The 16,254-nt window shown below is 41.0% G+C and overlaps 1 protein-coding gene across 4 annotated transcripts in view; it reads right to left on the bottom strand.

Moving 5' to 3' along the window:
- The window catches only part of atrn (attractin), a 127,451-nt gene that overhangs the window by 75,916 nt on the left and 35,281 nt on the right, over window positions 1-16,254 (bottom strand). For all 4 annotated transcript variants that reach the window (XM_026151857.2, XM_080293788.1, XM_026151858.2 and 1 more), the window contains exons 13-21: window positions 16,060-16,181; window positions 13,445-13,583; window positions 12,294-12,475; window positions 10,156-10,375; window positions 8,136-8,324; window positions 5,799-6,044; window positions 5,123-5,260; window positions 2,536-2,629; window positions 1,451-1,503 (exon numbers count right to left, since the gene is read on the bottom strand). In XM_026151857.2, coding sequence (XP_026007642.1) covers window positions 1,451-1,503; window positions 2,536-2,629; window positions 5,123-5,260; window positions 5,799-6,044; window positions 8,136-8,324; window positions 10,156-10,375; window positions 12,294-12,475; window positions 13,445-13,583; window positions 16,060-16,181 — 1,383 coding nt within the window. The remainder of the gene's footprint in view (window positions 1-1,450; window positions 1,504-2,535; window positions 2,630-5,122; window positions 5,261-5,798; window positions 6,045-8,135; window positions 8,325-10,155; window positions 10,376-12,293; window positions 12,476-13,444; window positions 13,584-16,059; window positions 16,182-16,254) is intronic.

Below are 16,254 nucleotides of genomic sequence, written 5' to 3'. Positions count from 1 at the left end.
CTTAGCAGAATACAGGGTAATAAAAACAAATACTTTTTTTTTTTTTAAAGCAGCACAATGGATGACCTAGTTCCTCCATCAGTGTGAAAATTTAACACTATACAGTCCAACATGATTTATAGCTTGTTTGGGTTAGAAAGTACTGATGATTAGACAAACGTGACATCACTTTAGCCTCCATAATCATCAGATAATGAGATTAAAATGGCAGGACCGCTGTACTGCAATCTGTCTGCAAAATGACTTATCACAGGTGCAAAAAGAGCAAGACGGTCCTTTATAAGCTTACATGCATTTTTTTGACAATTTCATCTGCGTCTCACTTTCAATTCTTTCCACCTGCGACTTGTTTAACCCTTTAAGACCTACCATAGAACCAAGTCCGCCAGAGCTTATATTATATTTTTACATGTTGTAGTGCCATTTTTTGGAGCATTTCAAGTTGCTATACATCAATACAACCATTACAGCCTAAATTTTAATAATATGCATGCATTAAGTGCATAGTAATTACATAAATTGCAAAAAAGTGCAATAAACTTCAAAAAAATTGAAAATCGTTTTTGTTTTTTAACATATATTTCTAGTTAGAGAAATTTAAGAGGCTCAAAACTGTAAATACAAAAAAGTTGCACAAACTAGTTTCCCACCACAGGAAATTTATTTTGAGTGTCTTCATAGTTTTATTTTTGAAATACACCAATTTTTATACACTGCAGGAAAAACGAAAATAAATATTATAATGCAAATTTGCAAAAAAGCAGCATATGCATCAAAATAAACTATTTCCAGCAGTGCAATTTGAGTCCTAAGCATCCCAGAAACGACACAGAAAGTCATAAAGTCAAACATAACTTTTAAAAACATCAGTATAAGCTCATGAGGCCTTGATGGTAAAAAACTACATTTCCGCGAAAATGACGTCACTTCCGGTTTCGGGCAGGTCATGGCGGACATGCGATAGTTCACGCTGATGGACGTAGGAAGTGTTACGAACAGCTGATCGGATCGGCAAAGCGAGTTTCTGGAATATTATGTTTTTGTTCCTGCAAGCGCTTTTTATGCAGTTTTTGGCAAAGCTATATGTGGAAGGAAACCGATCGAGGACAAGCTGATGGCATAAGATGTAAGTACAACTCCTCCGGTTTCATATGCAAAAAAAATTATTGCGCTAGCTCACGTGGTCGCAGTGCTACCGGGATTTAAAAATAGTTACGCAAAACGGAGCATGCCCGCTCTGACCGGTTTTAAAGGGTTAAAAGAGCAGCTCTGGCTCTGGATGTTATTTTTTAAACATCAAACTGCTTTGATTTAGGAGCCGTGTTGCTGTCTTGCCACTGACATGAACAAGGAAGAGATTCAGACCTCATAGTGCTCTCTTAATGTGACACCGCACACGCACGCACACACAAACCCCTTTACTGACGTTAGTAATTGTAATTCCACTTACAATAGCATGTTCCTTTGAGGGGGTTGCCTTGGTAGCGGTTCTCGACTTCACACCTGAAGAGAGGAGAGGGAAAGATGAACAGGGATGGTAGAAAAGTCAGAAAGAAAGGAAAGAGGGAAGAGAAGTGTTAACCTTCAGCCAGGAAGTAACACCACAGTGTAAAAGAATAAAAAAAAAAAAGATTAAAAGGAGACCGAGTGAGCGTGATGGGAATTCACAGGAAACGTGTGCCTACGAAATCTTTAAAGAAATTTAATAAGGCGAAAAAAAGGCCTCATTTTCATACTGATGACCAATCATTTGTGAAACCTTATCTCAACTTTTTAAATGGATTTTGGAAAACCTTCTGATAATGAAGTCCAGGGTTAAGACAAGTACTAAAAATATAGCTTGTAAGCGCTAATGAACAGCTGCTGCTGCGCTGTGCCATGGTTAGAGTTTCTCATTTTGAAATCTCAACATGTGGCTTTACAGGTCTGGAAAATAACATTTCAGGGGAGGAAAAAAACCCACTGAAGTTCATGTGGTTCAGCAATTTTGCACATAAAGGTTGTTGATTACTGGAAACCCATTTCTCAATCTGCTGGTGGTTTGACAGGCTCGTTCTTGGGTTAGCTCAACAACTGACAAATACATGTATGCTGTTAAATTTTGGAGAAGTTGACTAAATCATTAAAAGGAATTCACACTTTTACTCGTCACTGAATGTTGTTTTCACGGTACACAGATTGCAGAAGCCTTGATGCCTGTGATTGACCAGTTACCAGCTTTGATCCCCAAAGTGCTGAACTACAAGCCCGTACTATCACAAAGGACCATCTTCAAGAAAAAAATCCTAGAAAAAGTTAAAAAAAGGCTATTTGAGGGTTTTCTATAGACCGGTACCACTACTGTGCTGTCAGATTCTCTGGGTGTAACACATAATGGATCTGCTGCACAGAGACAAACTAGAAAATAAAGTCTACGGTACCCCACAAGCAATCTGAATTCTAGGGGTGCAAAATATTACAGTAAAGACTTCAGACATCGCATGAGTGAAAAAGAGGACAGAGAGACAGGCGAGCATCATGAAATGTGAAACTCACAGGTGGCATCTGTCTCCTTTGATGCCCTTGGTGGTACAGAAGCACTTGCCATTGTTAGGGTTGCACATGCTTGCGTGGCCATTGCACTTGCAGGCTGAAAAAATAAATAAATAGATAAATAAATTATTTTACTTATCATTGCAGCAACCACACACAAGACTTGCACAGTAGAGTGAATATATTACACATATATAAATAATCTAATGACTGATTAACTTGATTCAGCACATTCATAACCTATAAGACCTACAGACTCCATTAATGGCCTCTTCCTGTATTAAATCATTTTGCCCTGCGTGATAATAGTGAAGCTCTGTTTTTTATCTTGTCACTTCCAGCTTGGTGGTCAGGATGAGGATTCAAAGTCCGCCGCTAATATTTCATTGGACCGCCTCTGCTGCATTAAGTCTTCTCATGTACATCCCAAAGATTCTCAGTGGGGTTAAAGTCTGCGCTCTGTGCTGGCTAATCCATGTGTGACAATGTCTCATGCTCTCTGAACCAAACAATGTGAGGATGATGAATTCTGACATTGTCATCTTGGAATATGTCCGTGATATCTTGGATGAAAAAAAAGAATCCATCGTGCAGTATATCCAGGTGGTCCAGCTGACCCTGCATAATAACACCGTCCCCACAGGCTGTGAGCATGAGGCATGAGGGGTGCTTCACCTCATCGGCTTCACTTCTTACCCTGATGTACAAACCACTATGGAAAAGGTCAATTTAATTCAATTCAATTTATATATTGCTAAATCACAACAGTCACCTCAAGGAGCTTTATATTGCAAGGCAAAGACACTACAATAATACAAATGACTGCATGATCTTTTCCATTGCTCTAGTGTCCAGTCTTCAAGCTTACTGGCAAACTGAACCAGATTAATATCACAGAGAAGTGCTTTTCTTAAGGCTACACACCTTTGAGTTCTCATAATATTGCGCAAGTGAAAAAGCTCTTATTTCATCTATTAAACACAGTTATGAGTTCTACAGTTGATTTTTTTTACAGTATGACTGAATGTTTAACGTATCTCTGATAACAATCATTCCAGATGAATCATTACTGTCAGTGCATATAAAAATATTCTGCACAAACAGCATCCAGCACATTATTTAGTTCATTTAAACCTGGGTTGTCAAACATGTGTCCCACGAGCCAGAACAGGCCCTTTACAGGTCAAACCTGGACAAATGGATGGGAATCAGCAAAGATTCAGGATATAGTTTTTACCTTTAGACTGTTTTGCACCAGGAAGTATAGATTTTGCTTTATGTGTTGTTGTCCAAACAGTACTTGCATTAGAGCCAGAGGCCAGAATTACTGTCAGTTTTTTGAATTTATTTTATGTGACCTTTGGTCTGCCATACACCAAAGTAAGGTGGTGAAGCCATACATGAACATACATGTATGTGCAACTCTAACATCTGTGCTTTAAAAAATAAAGCATTGCACAGCACCACCTCTCAGCTTCCCCATGCTGTTTAAAGCTTAACATCTAATTCTTACATCTTTTTAAGCTAGCTTGTGGCCAATAATTTGCAACGGTGGCTACGCAACGGTTTTTCCCACCACTATCGTCGGATTGTGTTCGGAAGGTGTACGAAGCACGTGAGTCCAGGATTTGAAATCTAACTGAAAAGCTCAAAGGTTCCCATGAGGCCGCTGCACCTAGAGACTCAAAAAAAAGGCCTCATCCTCTGAAACTATGTTAACTACACGGGCACACCAGCAGTCATGGCAATCTGGCCCATCACATCGCAACGAGGCAGCACTCTCCAGGAGAAGAACAACTTTCCATCTCCCAAGAGAGAACCGTCTTGTATGTGAACACGTGTGAAATGTCTATTAGGCTTGGTGATTTTTAAAAGACCCATTTTAAGGTGCCTGCACAAACATTAATGCGCATCATCCTTTATATTAATTCATCCTCATTTATCATTCTTAAAATGACTCACCCCTTTGGTAGAAACAGCTGTGAAATACATACAAGTCTGCTAACAGTGGGGGACTTGGAAGAAAAGAGCCACCTTATGATTTATCATCATTTAGTCACACGTGTCATCTTGATTATTTGATAATAATCTCCATTTTGAGGCACTGACTGTGTACTTTTTACTTGTCCACATAATGCCTCTTGAGTCAAACCAATTAGCTGTGAAGTAAAGCATGCCTTTAATGTCCCCGAGGGGGCACGCTGACAAGATAGCGATGCTGAATGGAGACAGGACAGGTTATTGATTGACTGTCACAGACGCAGAACTTAATAAATATATGTACATACCAGAGGGAGGCATAAAAAGTAAAAATCACACAACATACACTGTGGCTGTAATATACCTGTAATCTAAATTAACCTGTCGAAGGAATAGACAATTGATTTGTTGTCCGACTGACTGACTGTCAGCATTAGCTGTAAAGGAGTAAATCTTTAATATCCCTGGGAAGGCTTTACGGTGCAGCGAGGAATCAGGAAATGGCTGACATAAAAATGGACTGTAAAATACTGACAAGTTAAATGAAGCCTCGTGCCGAAATACCGACTGGCTGATTTAGCGTCGTGCCGAACGGCCCACGGATACTCACGCTGGCAGCTGCCCCCGTTGGTCGGATCTCCGTAGAAGCCGGAGATGCAGCTCTCGCAGTGTCGGCCGGTTGTCAGGTCCTCGCACTTCTCACAGATGCTTTCGTTGACACACTGGCTGTGACCATTACACTGACAAGCTGCAAAAGAGTAAACAAACATACTGCATAAACATCACATCCCGAGACGAGAGGGGGGTACGATAAAGACAGAACATGAAGGAATGAGTAGATTATTCTGAGCAGAGAAATTTATGTAAATTTATGTAAAAAAACAAAACGCTGTTTGTTGTCCAGTGCTCGAGTGTGTCATAAGAGGCATCAGAGCAGCCAGAAGTCTCTTTAAAGCAGCATTTCAATCATTTTAGATGAGAAGATCACTATAGTTATTAAGCTAAGTGAGTAATTCCTTCAAATGCAAGTCCGCCTGTCTGTACCACATAATGAGGAACAATTATAAACCAAAGTGACAATACAGAAACACATTTTCCCAAAATGCAACATAAACACATACTTTCTTTGGATGCCTATTGTCTGATAAATTCACATTTAGGTTTTTGTTACAACGCAGATTTAACAGACAACCATTTTTGTAATCCCCACAACATGTGTGTGTGAAATTAATTTGCATGAATGTCATTTAATGTCACATAACTAATATCTTAGATTACGTTCCTACCTGGGCAGTGAATGAAGGACCAGTTGTACTTTGATTCGCTCGGGCACATGCTGGCGTTGAGGGCTGGCTGAGGATTGGCGGGCAGACCAGGAAGGGTGGAAGGGGCCGGGACAGAGGTCTGGAAGGGCCCGCGGTAGGAACCCTCGATGCACTGACCTTTGCCCGTGTTACTGGGGTCAGTGCACCAACCGCAGCCCGGCTGATCCAGACACTGCCCGCACGTTCTGTATCCAGAACAGTTCTCCGCTGAAGTGAAACACAACGCAGCACCAGGTGATTAAAAAGGTATTTATATTTCTGAATTCTTTGACTGTAAAAAATAAAAACGGCTTTTAAAAATGATTCTGTGTTGGAAGGTACAAACAAAACCATCAGTATTTCAACAATCAGAGCTCTGAATTCTCGACATACCGGTACTCAGAAAATTGTGCTTATATGAGAATAAAACACTAGTCAGTAGCAGCAAGCAATAGCGTGATCATTTTTGAGTTAGCTTAAAATAAAGCTAAGACACAGGAACTGGAGGGAAATGGCTATAATATAATCTCCTCACACATTACAGGTTACATCATGTTAGCTCTCAACCTTTAGCAGGGTCGTGCCAGCTGGTTTCACCGGATTTCACTCTTTAAATCAAAGCTAGCCTCTTTGCTTTTAGCTTCAAAGTGGACAGCTGGATTGATCTTCACATCTATAGCCCGGCAAGAATGTGGTTGTCAAAAAATGTCAAACAGTTTCTTCAGAAAAACTGAATGTGTGTTCTATTCAAAAAAAAAAAAAAAAAAATCTGGCTTAATTTCCACTTAATTTGGAAAGGAAGAGAGTTTCAAAAGCTATCTATAAGCTGGATAACCATTTAACATGTAATCATCATCAGTCAACATGGCACATGAATGTGTGCCTTTAATTTCCATCTCTCGCCCCATGAGCAGTTCATCCATCGATGGCTATAATAACTTGATTCACCTGCTAGGTTTCATAAAAGAAAATTGTTCTCTGCTGCAAAGACGAAATCCAAAAAGTACCAGGTTTCAAACTATCAAACCAGATTATCGATCCCCATCGCCATTCAGTGGAGGGCTACAATTTTATTTGTTCAGCTAAATGGAGGTTAACCCCCCCATTTAGCAGTCCAAAGTTGCTCTACTCTACAGACCAATAATCAACAAGCCTTTTTTGTAAATTTGGTGAAGATCTCCAGAGCAGCATATGCTTGAATGATTGAGTATATTAACTGCAGCTACAGTACTACATACACAGATTTCAGATTTATGCTTTATTTTTCGCCGGGTTTTCCTCGTTTCTTAAATTGCAACTAATGAATCGTGACTGAAGGGCTGGTAGTTATACATGTAGCTGCTTGCAGCTTCAGAGCTTTAAATGAAATGCTGCAACGGTTTCAAGTGTCGGGCTCTTCTTCTAGAGTGTTTTTGCTATGGCAGCAGCTGCAATTTGTTCAAAGTAGGAGAATGACTGGGCAGCCGGCATGAGCTGGCAACTCTTAAAAGTAAACATTTTACGTGCAATCAATGGGATTTTAAATGAGAGACGCAGAGATCAAGGAGATCAGTGATGCACCGCTGATCGGAATCCAAAACATTTACGAATTGCAGCAGCAAAGACGACGGTAAGGGTGCCCAATTTTACTGCTCCCTACATTTAGAGTCACTCTCCCCCAGCAGTGATAAATAAGGAAATAAACTTTAAAATGTTACACTCTCTTCTTCTAACTCATCTACGCATTGAACCATTTCTTTTGTCTTAAGATTATTTGTTTGCCACTTTATGATTTTATGACTGATTAAAATAATAATAATAAATCTGTCAAATCAGACAGGAAATATGGGAAACACCAGGCAATTTGCACCCATATGGCACGCTCAATAACCACCCGAAAATTTCACTAAAGTTTTTGTTCCCCATGTTCACCAACATGCTGTGCTCTGACTAAAACATAAATTAGTCATTAAGTGGAGCAATTAAATGAAACTCCTTTACTCCCCTTGAAATTCAATTCATTACATATTTCATTCTAAGAAATAACTCTGTTAAATAAAGTATTACTAAAAGGAGATTAAGAATTTAAACTGTGAAGGGCTACATTAAACGGCTAAAGGTTTTAAAACTTGGTTTTAGCCTCAATCCCACTTTAATGTGGTTAGTTGGTTTCTCATCTTGATTGTTTGGTCATGAAATGACCCTCAGGCCAAAACTGCTTGCCAGAAGTCCTTGGGCAAAAAAGGGAGGAACAGTGAAACTATTGAGGAGCTATACTTTTATAACATGTAGGCAGATGAAATGAAATCGAATTGCAATAACGGGAAAATGATCTCTTACGTGGACAAGTGTTCATGGTGTACCACTCCATACACTGGCCAAAGGGGAAGGAGGCTACATAGGCGTTGGAGTCGACGCACTGCTTCATGTTGCTGCACCACATGCACTCTGAGCTGCTGCTGCTGGTGCATTCGCTGCAGGTGGTTCTCATGGCGCAGGGTGTCCGGCACTGCTTGGCACTGTGGTTGGCTGTAAAATGCAACAAACTCTTTTAGCACAGATGCCTCTGTGGGACATCAGCCTCTGCTGAACTCCAGGGCATTATAAAGCAGCAGCTATAAGTCTCTTAAGCTCATTTTAAAGGGTGAGAAATGAACACAAGTGAATTTTAAAAGGTGTCATTGTTACAGCAAGAGGTATAATGAGCCTCATAGCTATTCACAAATCCATTTAGGCCTCCATCTGCCTTTTGTGTACCCAGTATCAGCCTAATGACAGCCTCATCAGGCAGACATGAGGCATCTGCAACAAAAATGAGCATCAGGCATGACAATCTACTTGTGCAGCCTCAACAAGAACGGACAGAAAGGTTACAGAGGAAAAAAACCCTTTCTCTTCAGCTAGTTCTTAGACATGGCATTACTCATGCATGCAACTTCGTTTTTCTGTTATGTAAAAATACATGTGCATTAAAAGACTTTAAAATACACTGAACAAAAATATAAACGCAACACTTTTGTTTTTGCTCCCATTCCCCATGGGATGGACGTAGAGACCTAAAATTCATTCCAGATACACAATATAACCATCCCTCCCAAACAGTGGTCACAAATCAGTCCAAATGTGTGGTAGTGGGCACATCTGCTATATTGAGATAATCCATCCCACCTCACAGGTGTGCCACATCAGGATGCTGATCTGACATCATGAGTAGTGCACAGGTGTACCTCAGACTGCCCACAACAAAAGGCCACCCTGGAATGTGCAGTTTTGTCTCACAGCAAAATGCCACAGATGCCACAAGCAATGAGGGAGCGTGCAATTGGCATGCTGACAGCAGGAATGTCAACCAGATCTGTCGCCCGTGCATTGAATGTTCATTTCTCAACCATAAGCCGTCTCCACAGGCGTTTCAGAGAATATGGCAGCACATCCAACCGGCCTCACAACCGCAGACCTCGTGTAACCACACCAGCCCAGGACCTCCACATCCAGCAGGTTCACCTCCAAGATCGTCTGAGACCAGCCACCCAGACAGCTGCTGGAACAATTGGTTTGCACAACCAAACAATTTCTGCACAAACTGTCAGAAACCGTCTCAGGGACGCTCAACTGCATGCCAGTCGTCCTCATCGGGGTCTTGACCTGACTCCAGCTCGTCGCCGTAACAGACTTGTGTGGGCAAATGCTCACATTCGATGGCGTCTGGCACGTTGGAGAGGTGTGCGCTTCACGGATGAATCATGGTTCACATTGTTCAGGGCAGATGGCAGCTGAGAATGTCCCAGTTCTTGCATGGCCAGCATACTCACCGGACATGTCACTCATTGAGCATGTTCGGGATGTGCTTGACCGGCGTATACGACAGCGTGTACCAGTTCCCACGAATATCCAACAACCTCGCACAGCCATTGAAGTGGAGTGGACCAACATTCCACAGGCCACAATTGACAATCTGATAGACTCCATGCGACGATGTGTTGCACTGCATGAGGAAAATGGTGGTCACACCAGATACTGACCGGTTCTGGGTCCCCAGACCCCCAATAGCGCAAAAAACTGCACATTCCAGGGTGGCCTTTTGTTGTGGGCAGTCTGAGGTACACCTGTGCACTACTCATGATGTCAGATCAGCATCCTGATGTGGCACACCTGTGAGGTGGGATGGATTATCTCAATATAGCAGATGTGCCCACTACCACACATTTGGACTGATTTGTGACCACTGTTTGGGAGGGATGGTTATATTGTGTATCTGGAATGAATTTTAGGTCTCTAAGTCCATCCCATGGGGAATGGGAGCAGTAACAAAGGTGTTGCGTTTATATTTTTGTTGAGTGTATAAACATAGTGAGCTCACCTGGTCGTTCGCACAGGCTGCCATTCACCGGGCTTATGCAGGTTTGAGCTTTCAGTCCGGTGGCTGCCGGCTCGGCCAGGTAGCCGCAAAACCCGGCGTCGCTTGGCTCACCCGGCAGCCATTGCAGGGTGGTGTTGGTGAACGGCGACATGTCCTCCCAGCACCAGTAGGACACGTTGATTTTCCTGAGCCCTACCCACGGCGTCACAGTGGCCTTGTACTGTAAACACCAAACCAAAGGAGGATTTCACACGATGGCTCTTTGCTCTGATCGAATTTGGTAACAGATTGCTGCCAGATTTTTCTGGAAAACATCTCAAACGTAAGCGTCAGTTACACTTATGCTGAAGATTAAATCAGTTTACCTAAATCAATTCCAAAACACATGTTTTTACTACAACACAAAGAGAAAATGTCAGTGCAGCTTTTCATTCATTCTGACGTGCAACACACTGCACCAGGCGCAGTGGCAATAAAGGCAGCTTTACCTCAGTTGACTTGAGAAGCTCCGTTATCCAACTCATCTCTAATCAATGGTTTTAATATTGCAATAGTAGCAAACAAAAAGACTTTTCTCTCTCTCGCAGGCATGAGAGGGATAACTGTACCTTTGAGATCGAATACAATCGCCATTTCTCGGATTGATTAAACCTGCCTGGAAACCGTTGGAACTACTGAACTGGATGTACACCATCAATACAACAAGGGAGCCTGTTCTCAAATCTCTGCGCCCGTATCATTGAAAACCAATGTTATTCCAGAGCGGTTAAGCTTCCATTATTCTCTACCCTTAAGCACAAAGATTACCGAAAAGCAACCACCAGAACAAATTTAGACCAGCAGGGGAAATCTACACGATTTCATTAGAATGGATGAAAGACACTTCTTTAATTCCAGCCTGACTTTGTGATTTAGACCCCTTTTGTCTTATTTAGCTTCAGCATTAGATTTGCCGTGTGGTGGCTGCAAGGCACTTTGCAGGATCGCTTTTTTTGCATGGGTGGCCTAAGTTAAAGGAGGCAGTATTTGCATTTGGTATGTAATTAGAAACTACAAAGAGCTATATTACTTTTTTCTTTTCTTTTTTTGTAGGGACTTTCCTGATATTACAAAATACTTTTTGTATTATCTACACATCTTCTTCTCGTCTATTTATGAATGAACTGATTGATTTCTTAATGGTTTAATGTGCAAAATGTAATAAAATCATTTCATGTCAAACATTTCAAAATAAGGGGGAAAAAAAAAATCAGATAATTCTACTATTGGAGAAGATAAAACTTCTGTTAAATCTTCTGCTTAACTTGGTAAGATGCACAAATTTTTACAAACCTAAGGAAGTTTAACCCCAACTAACTTAAAAACTGAATTCAGACTTTACAACCCGATACCCAACAGTGCGTCCGGTCCATCCTCCGTCCATATCTGCGGATACGTGAACAGAATAAAGACGGCAGCTTGCGATGGTTGATTGATCGCAGGGATAGATTTTTGTGCATGTGCTCTAATGGAGCGAGTAAGAGATGTCTGAGCTCTGAGGAAGAGATCTGTTAATGGGAGATTTGTTTCACACTTAATGGTTCAAAAATCTCTCACACGCACGCACGCACACACACACACACACACACAGAATCCAACCAGAGCTCATTCAGATTAAGAAGGAAAAGAGAAGATTTCAAAAGCTACTGAAAAGACAGCCAAGGGCAAAAACTAGAGAAAGGGCACAAGAGTCCATTTATGCTCATCAATCAGAGAAAAACATGAGAAATAAAAATCTTTCTTACAGTGGACTTCAGATGTGCTAGTCTTTTGAACCCGTGTGTAACTTATTGATTTAGTCTTCTAATGTGTCCACATCCGCTTACTTCAACAAGACTGTATATCAAGGAAGGCTCTTTGTAGACGACATCATTAGTTGTCTAAGTAGTGTATCATTCTTCAGTCATTGCCTGATTTGATCTTTTTGCTGTAATTATCCATTTTTATCTCCGGCACTCTCAGCGCATCTCAAGTCTTATCGGTATCTTTCTCTCTGCTAGTCTGATGACCCAATTTCCCCAAGGAGAATATCACATTTTCTCTAATCCGATAATTAATATCCTGGCTACTTCCCCCTCCAATCGCCCCCTTCTCCTTACCACCACGCTCATTATCTGCAGCTCCTTCAGGACAAAGTCCACCTTCTTTTGTGTGGTCAGAGAGGCCAGGACGGCGTTGTGGTTCCTGCAGGTCAGCTTGGCGTTATCGTACGAGTCCTTGGTCGTGATGAATTTCAGACAAGAGTTGCCCACCAGGTGCCAGCTTTCACCACACACGTTCTCTGCAGGGGAGAGAGTAGACGTCAATACTTCTGATATGCAATATGCAAGCTGACTGTATATCTACTGGAAAAACTGGCCACCTTCAGTTTATGTATGTCAGAAGCAGTACAGGTATTATAATAAAATACAGAACTTTTTAAAAAGCAGTTGTCTCCGTCTTGTAGACATGCAAAGTTTCAAACACGTCCATCAATGCCTCATCAGGTAACTTGTAAACTAAAACCAAGAATATTTCTGCTGTGTTTTTAATTCTATTCTTTGTTCGTTTTCCAAGTTCACAACTGATTTTGTAAAATTTGTAATTTTTCTTCACAAATCTATTTTTTTATTTTAGTTAAAAATGTTTTAATTTCCAGTTTAGTTTTTATTTTTAGTCTATATTTCTGTCATTCACCAAAACAGAGCTTTCATCACTGTGTAGCATGTGGCTAATTATTTTTAATAGATTTCAGAGGGGGCAGCACGGTGGCTCGGTGGTTAGCACTGTTGCCTCTCAGAAAGAAGTTCAATTCCAACATCAGGCCAGGGTCTTTCTGTTAGTGGGGATTCATAGGTAACTCTAAATTGCCCACAGGTGTGAATGGTTGTCTGTCTCTGTGTGTCAGCCCTGTGATAGACTGGCGACCTGTCCAGGGTGTACCCTGGCTCTCGCGTAGGAGTGACTTTCCTTCTGACAGACTTTATCTGATATATGAACAGTTAACTTGGGTTTGATAACTAGAGAGATAAAATTGGTGAATATCTGTTCAGCACTTCCTGCTTATCTGTGCTGTGTATCAATATTTGACTATTTAAATTCTGTTATCAGTTTTGCACCTCTAGATTTCAGAAACTAAGTATGATTCGTGTTGCCTTTTGCCTGTGTGTGTGTGTGTGTGTGTGTGTGTGTGTGTGTGTGTGTGTGTGTGTGTGTTGTCGTAATCTTTTCAAATTAAAACTGCTTTATTTCTTCCAAGCATCCCTGTTACCTGGCAGCGAGATGCACTCTTGGTTGCGAGAATCCCACTGACAGTTTTGGTCCACAGCACAGCTCTTGCAGCTTGTTTTCTTGTTGCACACGTACGACGGGTTGTCCTTGGGGCAAACTTCATACTCTGCTATGGCCCCCTGAGAAAAGAAACCCGAAAACAACAGACATCAACACTTTGGACTCTAAACTGCAAAACAATTACATTTCATGATGCGTAAATGATATTCATTCAGATGAAACAAAAAACAACAAAACAAAAAGAAAGGAAACATTTTTTATTAGTCACGCAGAATAAAGGGGAACAGATATATGAGGACCAGACAGATCTTTTCAAATTCATTCAAAAAGATTTAAACTTCGGATGCGCTGGAAAAAAAAAAAAAAAAAAAAAAAATCAAAGTCTTCTTTTTCCTACAACACAGCTATTTGAATTTAAATATTCGATTATTTAATAACTGAAGTCAGAGATATTGAGACTCATTTCTCACATATTGTGCAGATAAGAGTGCTGAAAGAGACATTTGAACTGTGCGAGTCTGCCGGCGGCTAACAGAGGAGTAATCTGATCATAGATTGACAAACCAGATCCAGCAAACATGAAAATGTTTCATTAGTTGTCACACAAAGCACTGAATTCTGCTCAAGTCTATCCATTTAGTAGACATGGCTGATTATTTTAGTAATAGTATATTTGCTTGCACAGAAAGCCCGAGTCCTTTTTTCTTATTAAACAAGAATTTTATCTTAGAAACGTTTCTTCTTTCTTCCCCCCACATTACTTACATAAAACAATCCACTTACATGTTATATAAACCTTTAAATTAGCCTACATCTTACTGCTCGGGTCGCTAATGAAACACATTATATTATGTTATAAATATGGACTCACGACAAACTGTAAAAACCATTACTCGACATACCTGCTTCAATAAAAAGGAAGAAAATATTAATGTTGACCTTCTTATTATGAATAAATACATTGTGGTAATCATACAATGAAAGAACGGATGAAACGTTTTTACTTGTAGAAGCTGAGATACCACCGCAGCACAGATCAGCATCACCATTTGATGAAAACACATTTTTGGGCTCCGCGAGTGCTGGGTTGAACTAAGTGCCTTAATTCCATATTGACAGTGACAGCATCACACAGCTGCTGTGAACCTCTTGTTCCACCTCACTCCAAAGATGTTCCATTGGACTGAGATCTGATGACTGCGGAGGCCGCTTGAGTATACTGGATTGAGATCATTTCAGGTTTGTGACATGGTGTGATACCCTGCTGGAAGCAGCCATCAGATGATGAGAACACTGTAGTCATAAAAGGACCACATCGTGTGCACATGATTATAATCAGAAACCATACTCTGGTAAGGCTTTGGCATCCACACAATATTCACTTGCTATGAATGAACCTAAAGCGTGCCAAGAAAATATCAACAACACCATTACGCCACACCACCGTGGTTTTAACGACTGGTTATTTGAGTTACTGTTGCGGTCCTATCAGATCGAAGCAGTGTGGCCTCTGTTCTCTGACCTCAGGCATCAACAAGGTATTTTTGCCCAAACTGCTGCTCACTGGATCTTTTACATACAAACATGCCATTCAAAGTTCCTCAAATCACTCAAACACACTCACACGCTTATGCTCACTTTGAATTTCTGCAGGTCATTTTGATCATGTCTAAAATGCCTAAATGCATTGAGTAGCTTGCAGTTATATTGGCAGACTAAGATATTTGCATTACCTAGCAGCTGAACAGGTGCAGTGAGTGTACATTATAACAGAGCTGCAAGATGGAAAGGTGTGTGTAGGGTGCTACTGACCATCACAGAAAATCCCCAAAAAGGTTCGTTTGCACGCATACATGGAGCGTCCTATTCTGGAGCATTGTTGCATGGCAGTGAGTGTAGACTCAAAAAAGTAATTTGCCATTAACATAATGTAAGCACTCAGATTCTAGGGGTCAGGGTTATTTTGATTTCTTTTAAGGACACATGGGCTGGACTGAGACAGGCTGTATTTTTCCCTCTGATGTGTGTTTTAAGATGAAATAACCTTTGGAGAAAAATGGAAAAAGTTTGTGTAGTCCATTGAAAGCAACAAAAAGTTGCCAAAATTAGTGAAGCTGCACTGGAATTGGCTCCAGGAAACTATTGTGTCTGAGCATTCATTATTCTGTGCTTCAAAGAGCCTCTGACTGCTCGAGATCATAACAACACTACCTATTCATGTATTACAATAAGTTGCAAAATTGCACTCGGCTTGCGTGGCAACAAAATGTTAGTTGGCAATGTTTGCTGAAGTGAATACACATCCACGCATGTAAACATCAGATTGTGAAGTTCTGCAGCTTGCAGAAAAACCACTGGTGTCCAACAAAACCATTACTTTGTGTGTTTAATGTCCAACAAAGGGTTTTTTCTCCCCCAAGCAATGAGGTGACTGCAGGCAGTAAGCCCAGCAGGCCCCTTCTCTACAACCTGATATATCCTGCTTTCTGGATCCTCCCAGGCTTACAAGAAGCACCTCTTCAGCTCCTATATGTAACACAGTTAGAGGCGATGTCCCCAAATGCTCTGGGCAGGGTGGAGAGCAAGTTTTCTTACCGATGCAGAGGTGCAGTTACTTCCAAGAGACACGCATTGGCTTGAACACCACTGGCAGCCGTTGGTGTTGGCAGTGCAGCTGTAACAGTCGGTATACTGGTCACATCTCTCAGCATCACCGTCTGCAAAATGTAGAACAGGGTGCACTTCTTTTTTTTTTAATTTATAAGAACAGAGACAGAAATCTTCCAGTCA

This window comes from Astatotilapia calliptera, chromosome 19 (assembly GCF_964374335.1).
Source record: "Astatotilapia calliptera chromosome 19, fAstCal68.1, whole genome shotgun sequence".
NCBI classification, from domain to species: domain Eukaryota; kingdom Metazoa; phylum Chordata; class Actinopteri; order Cichliformes; family Cichlidae; genus Astatotilapia; species Astatotilapia calliptera.
Note: the sequence above shows the minus strand (reverse complement) of the source record. Positions and strands in the feature narration are given on the sequence as shown.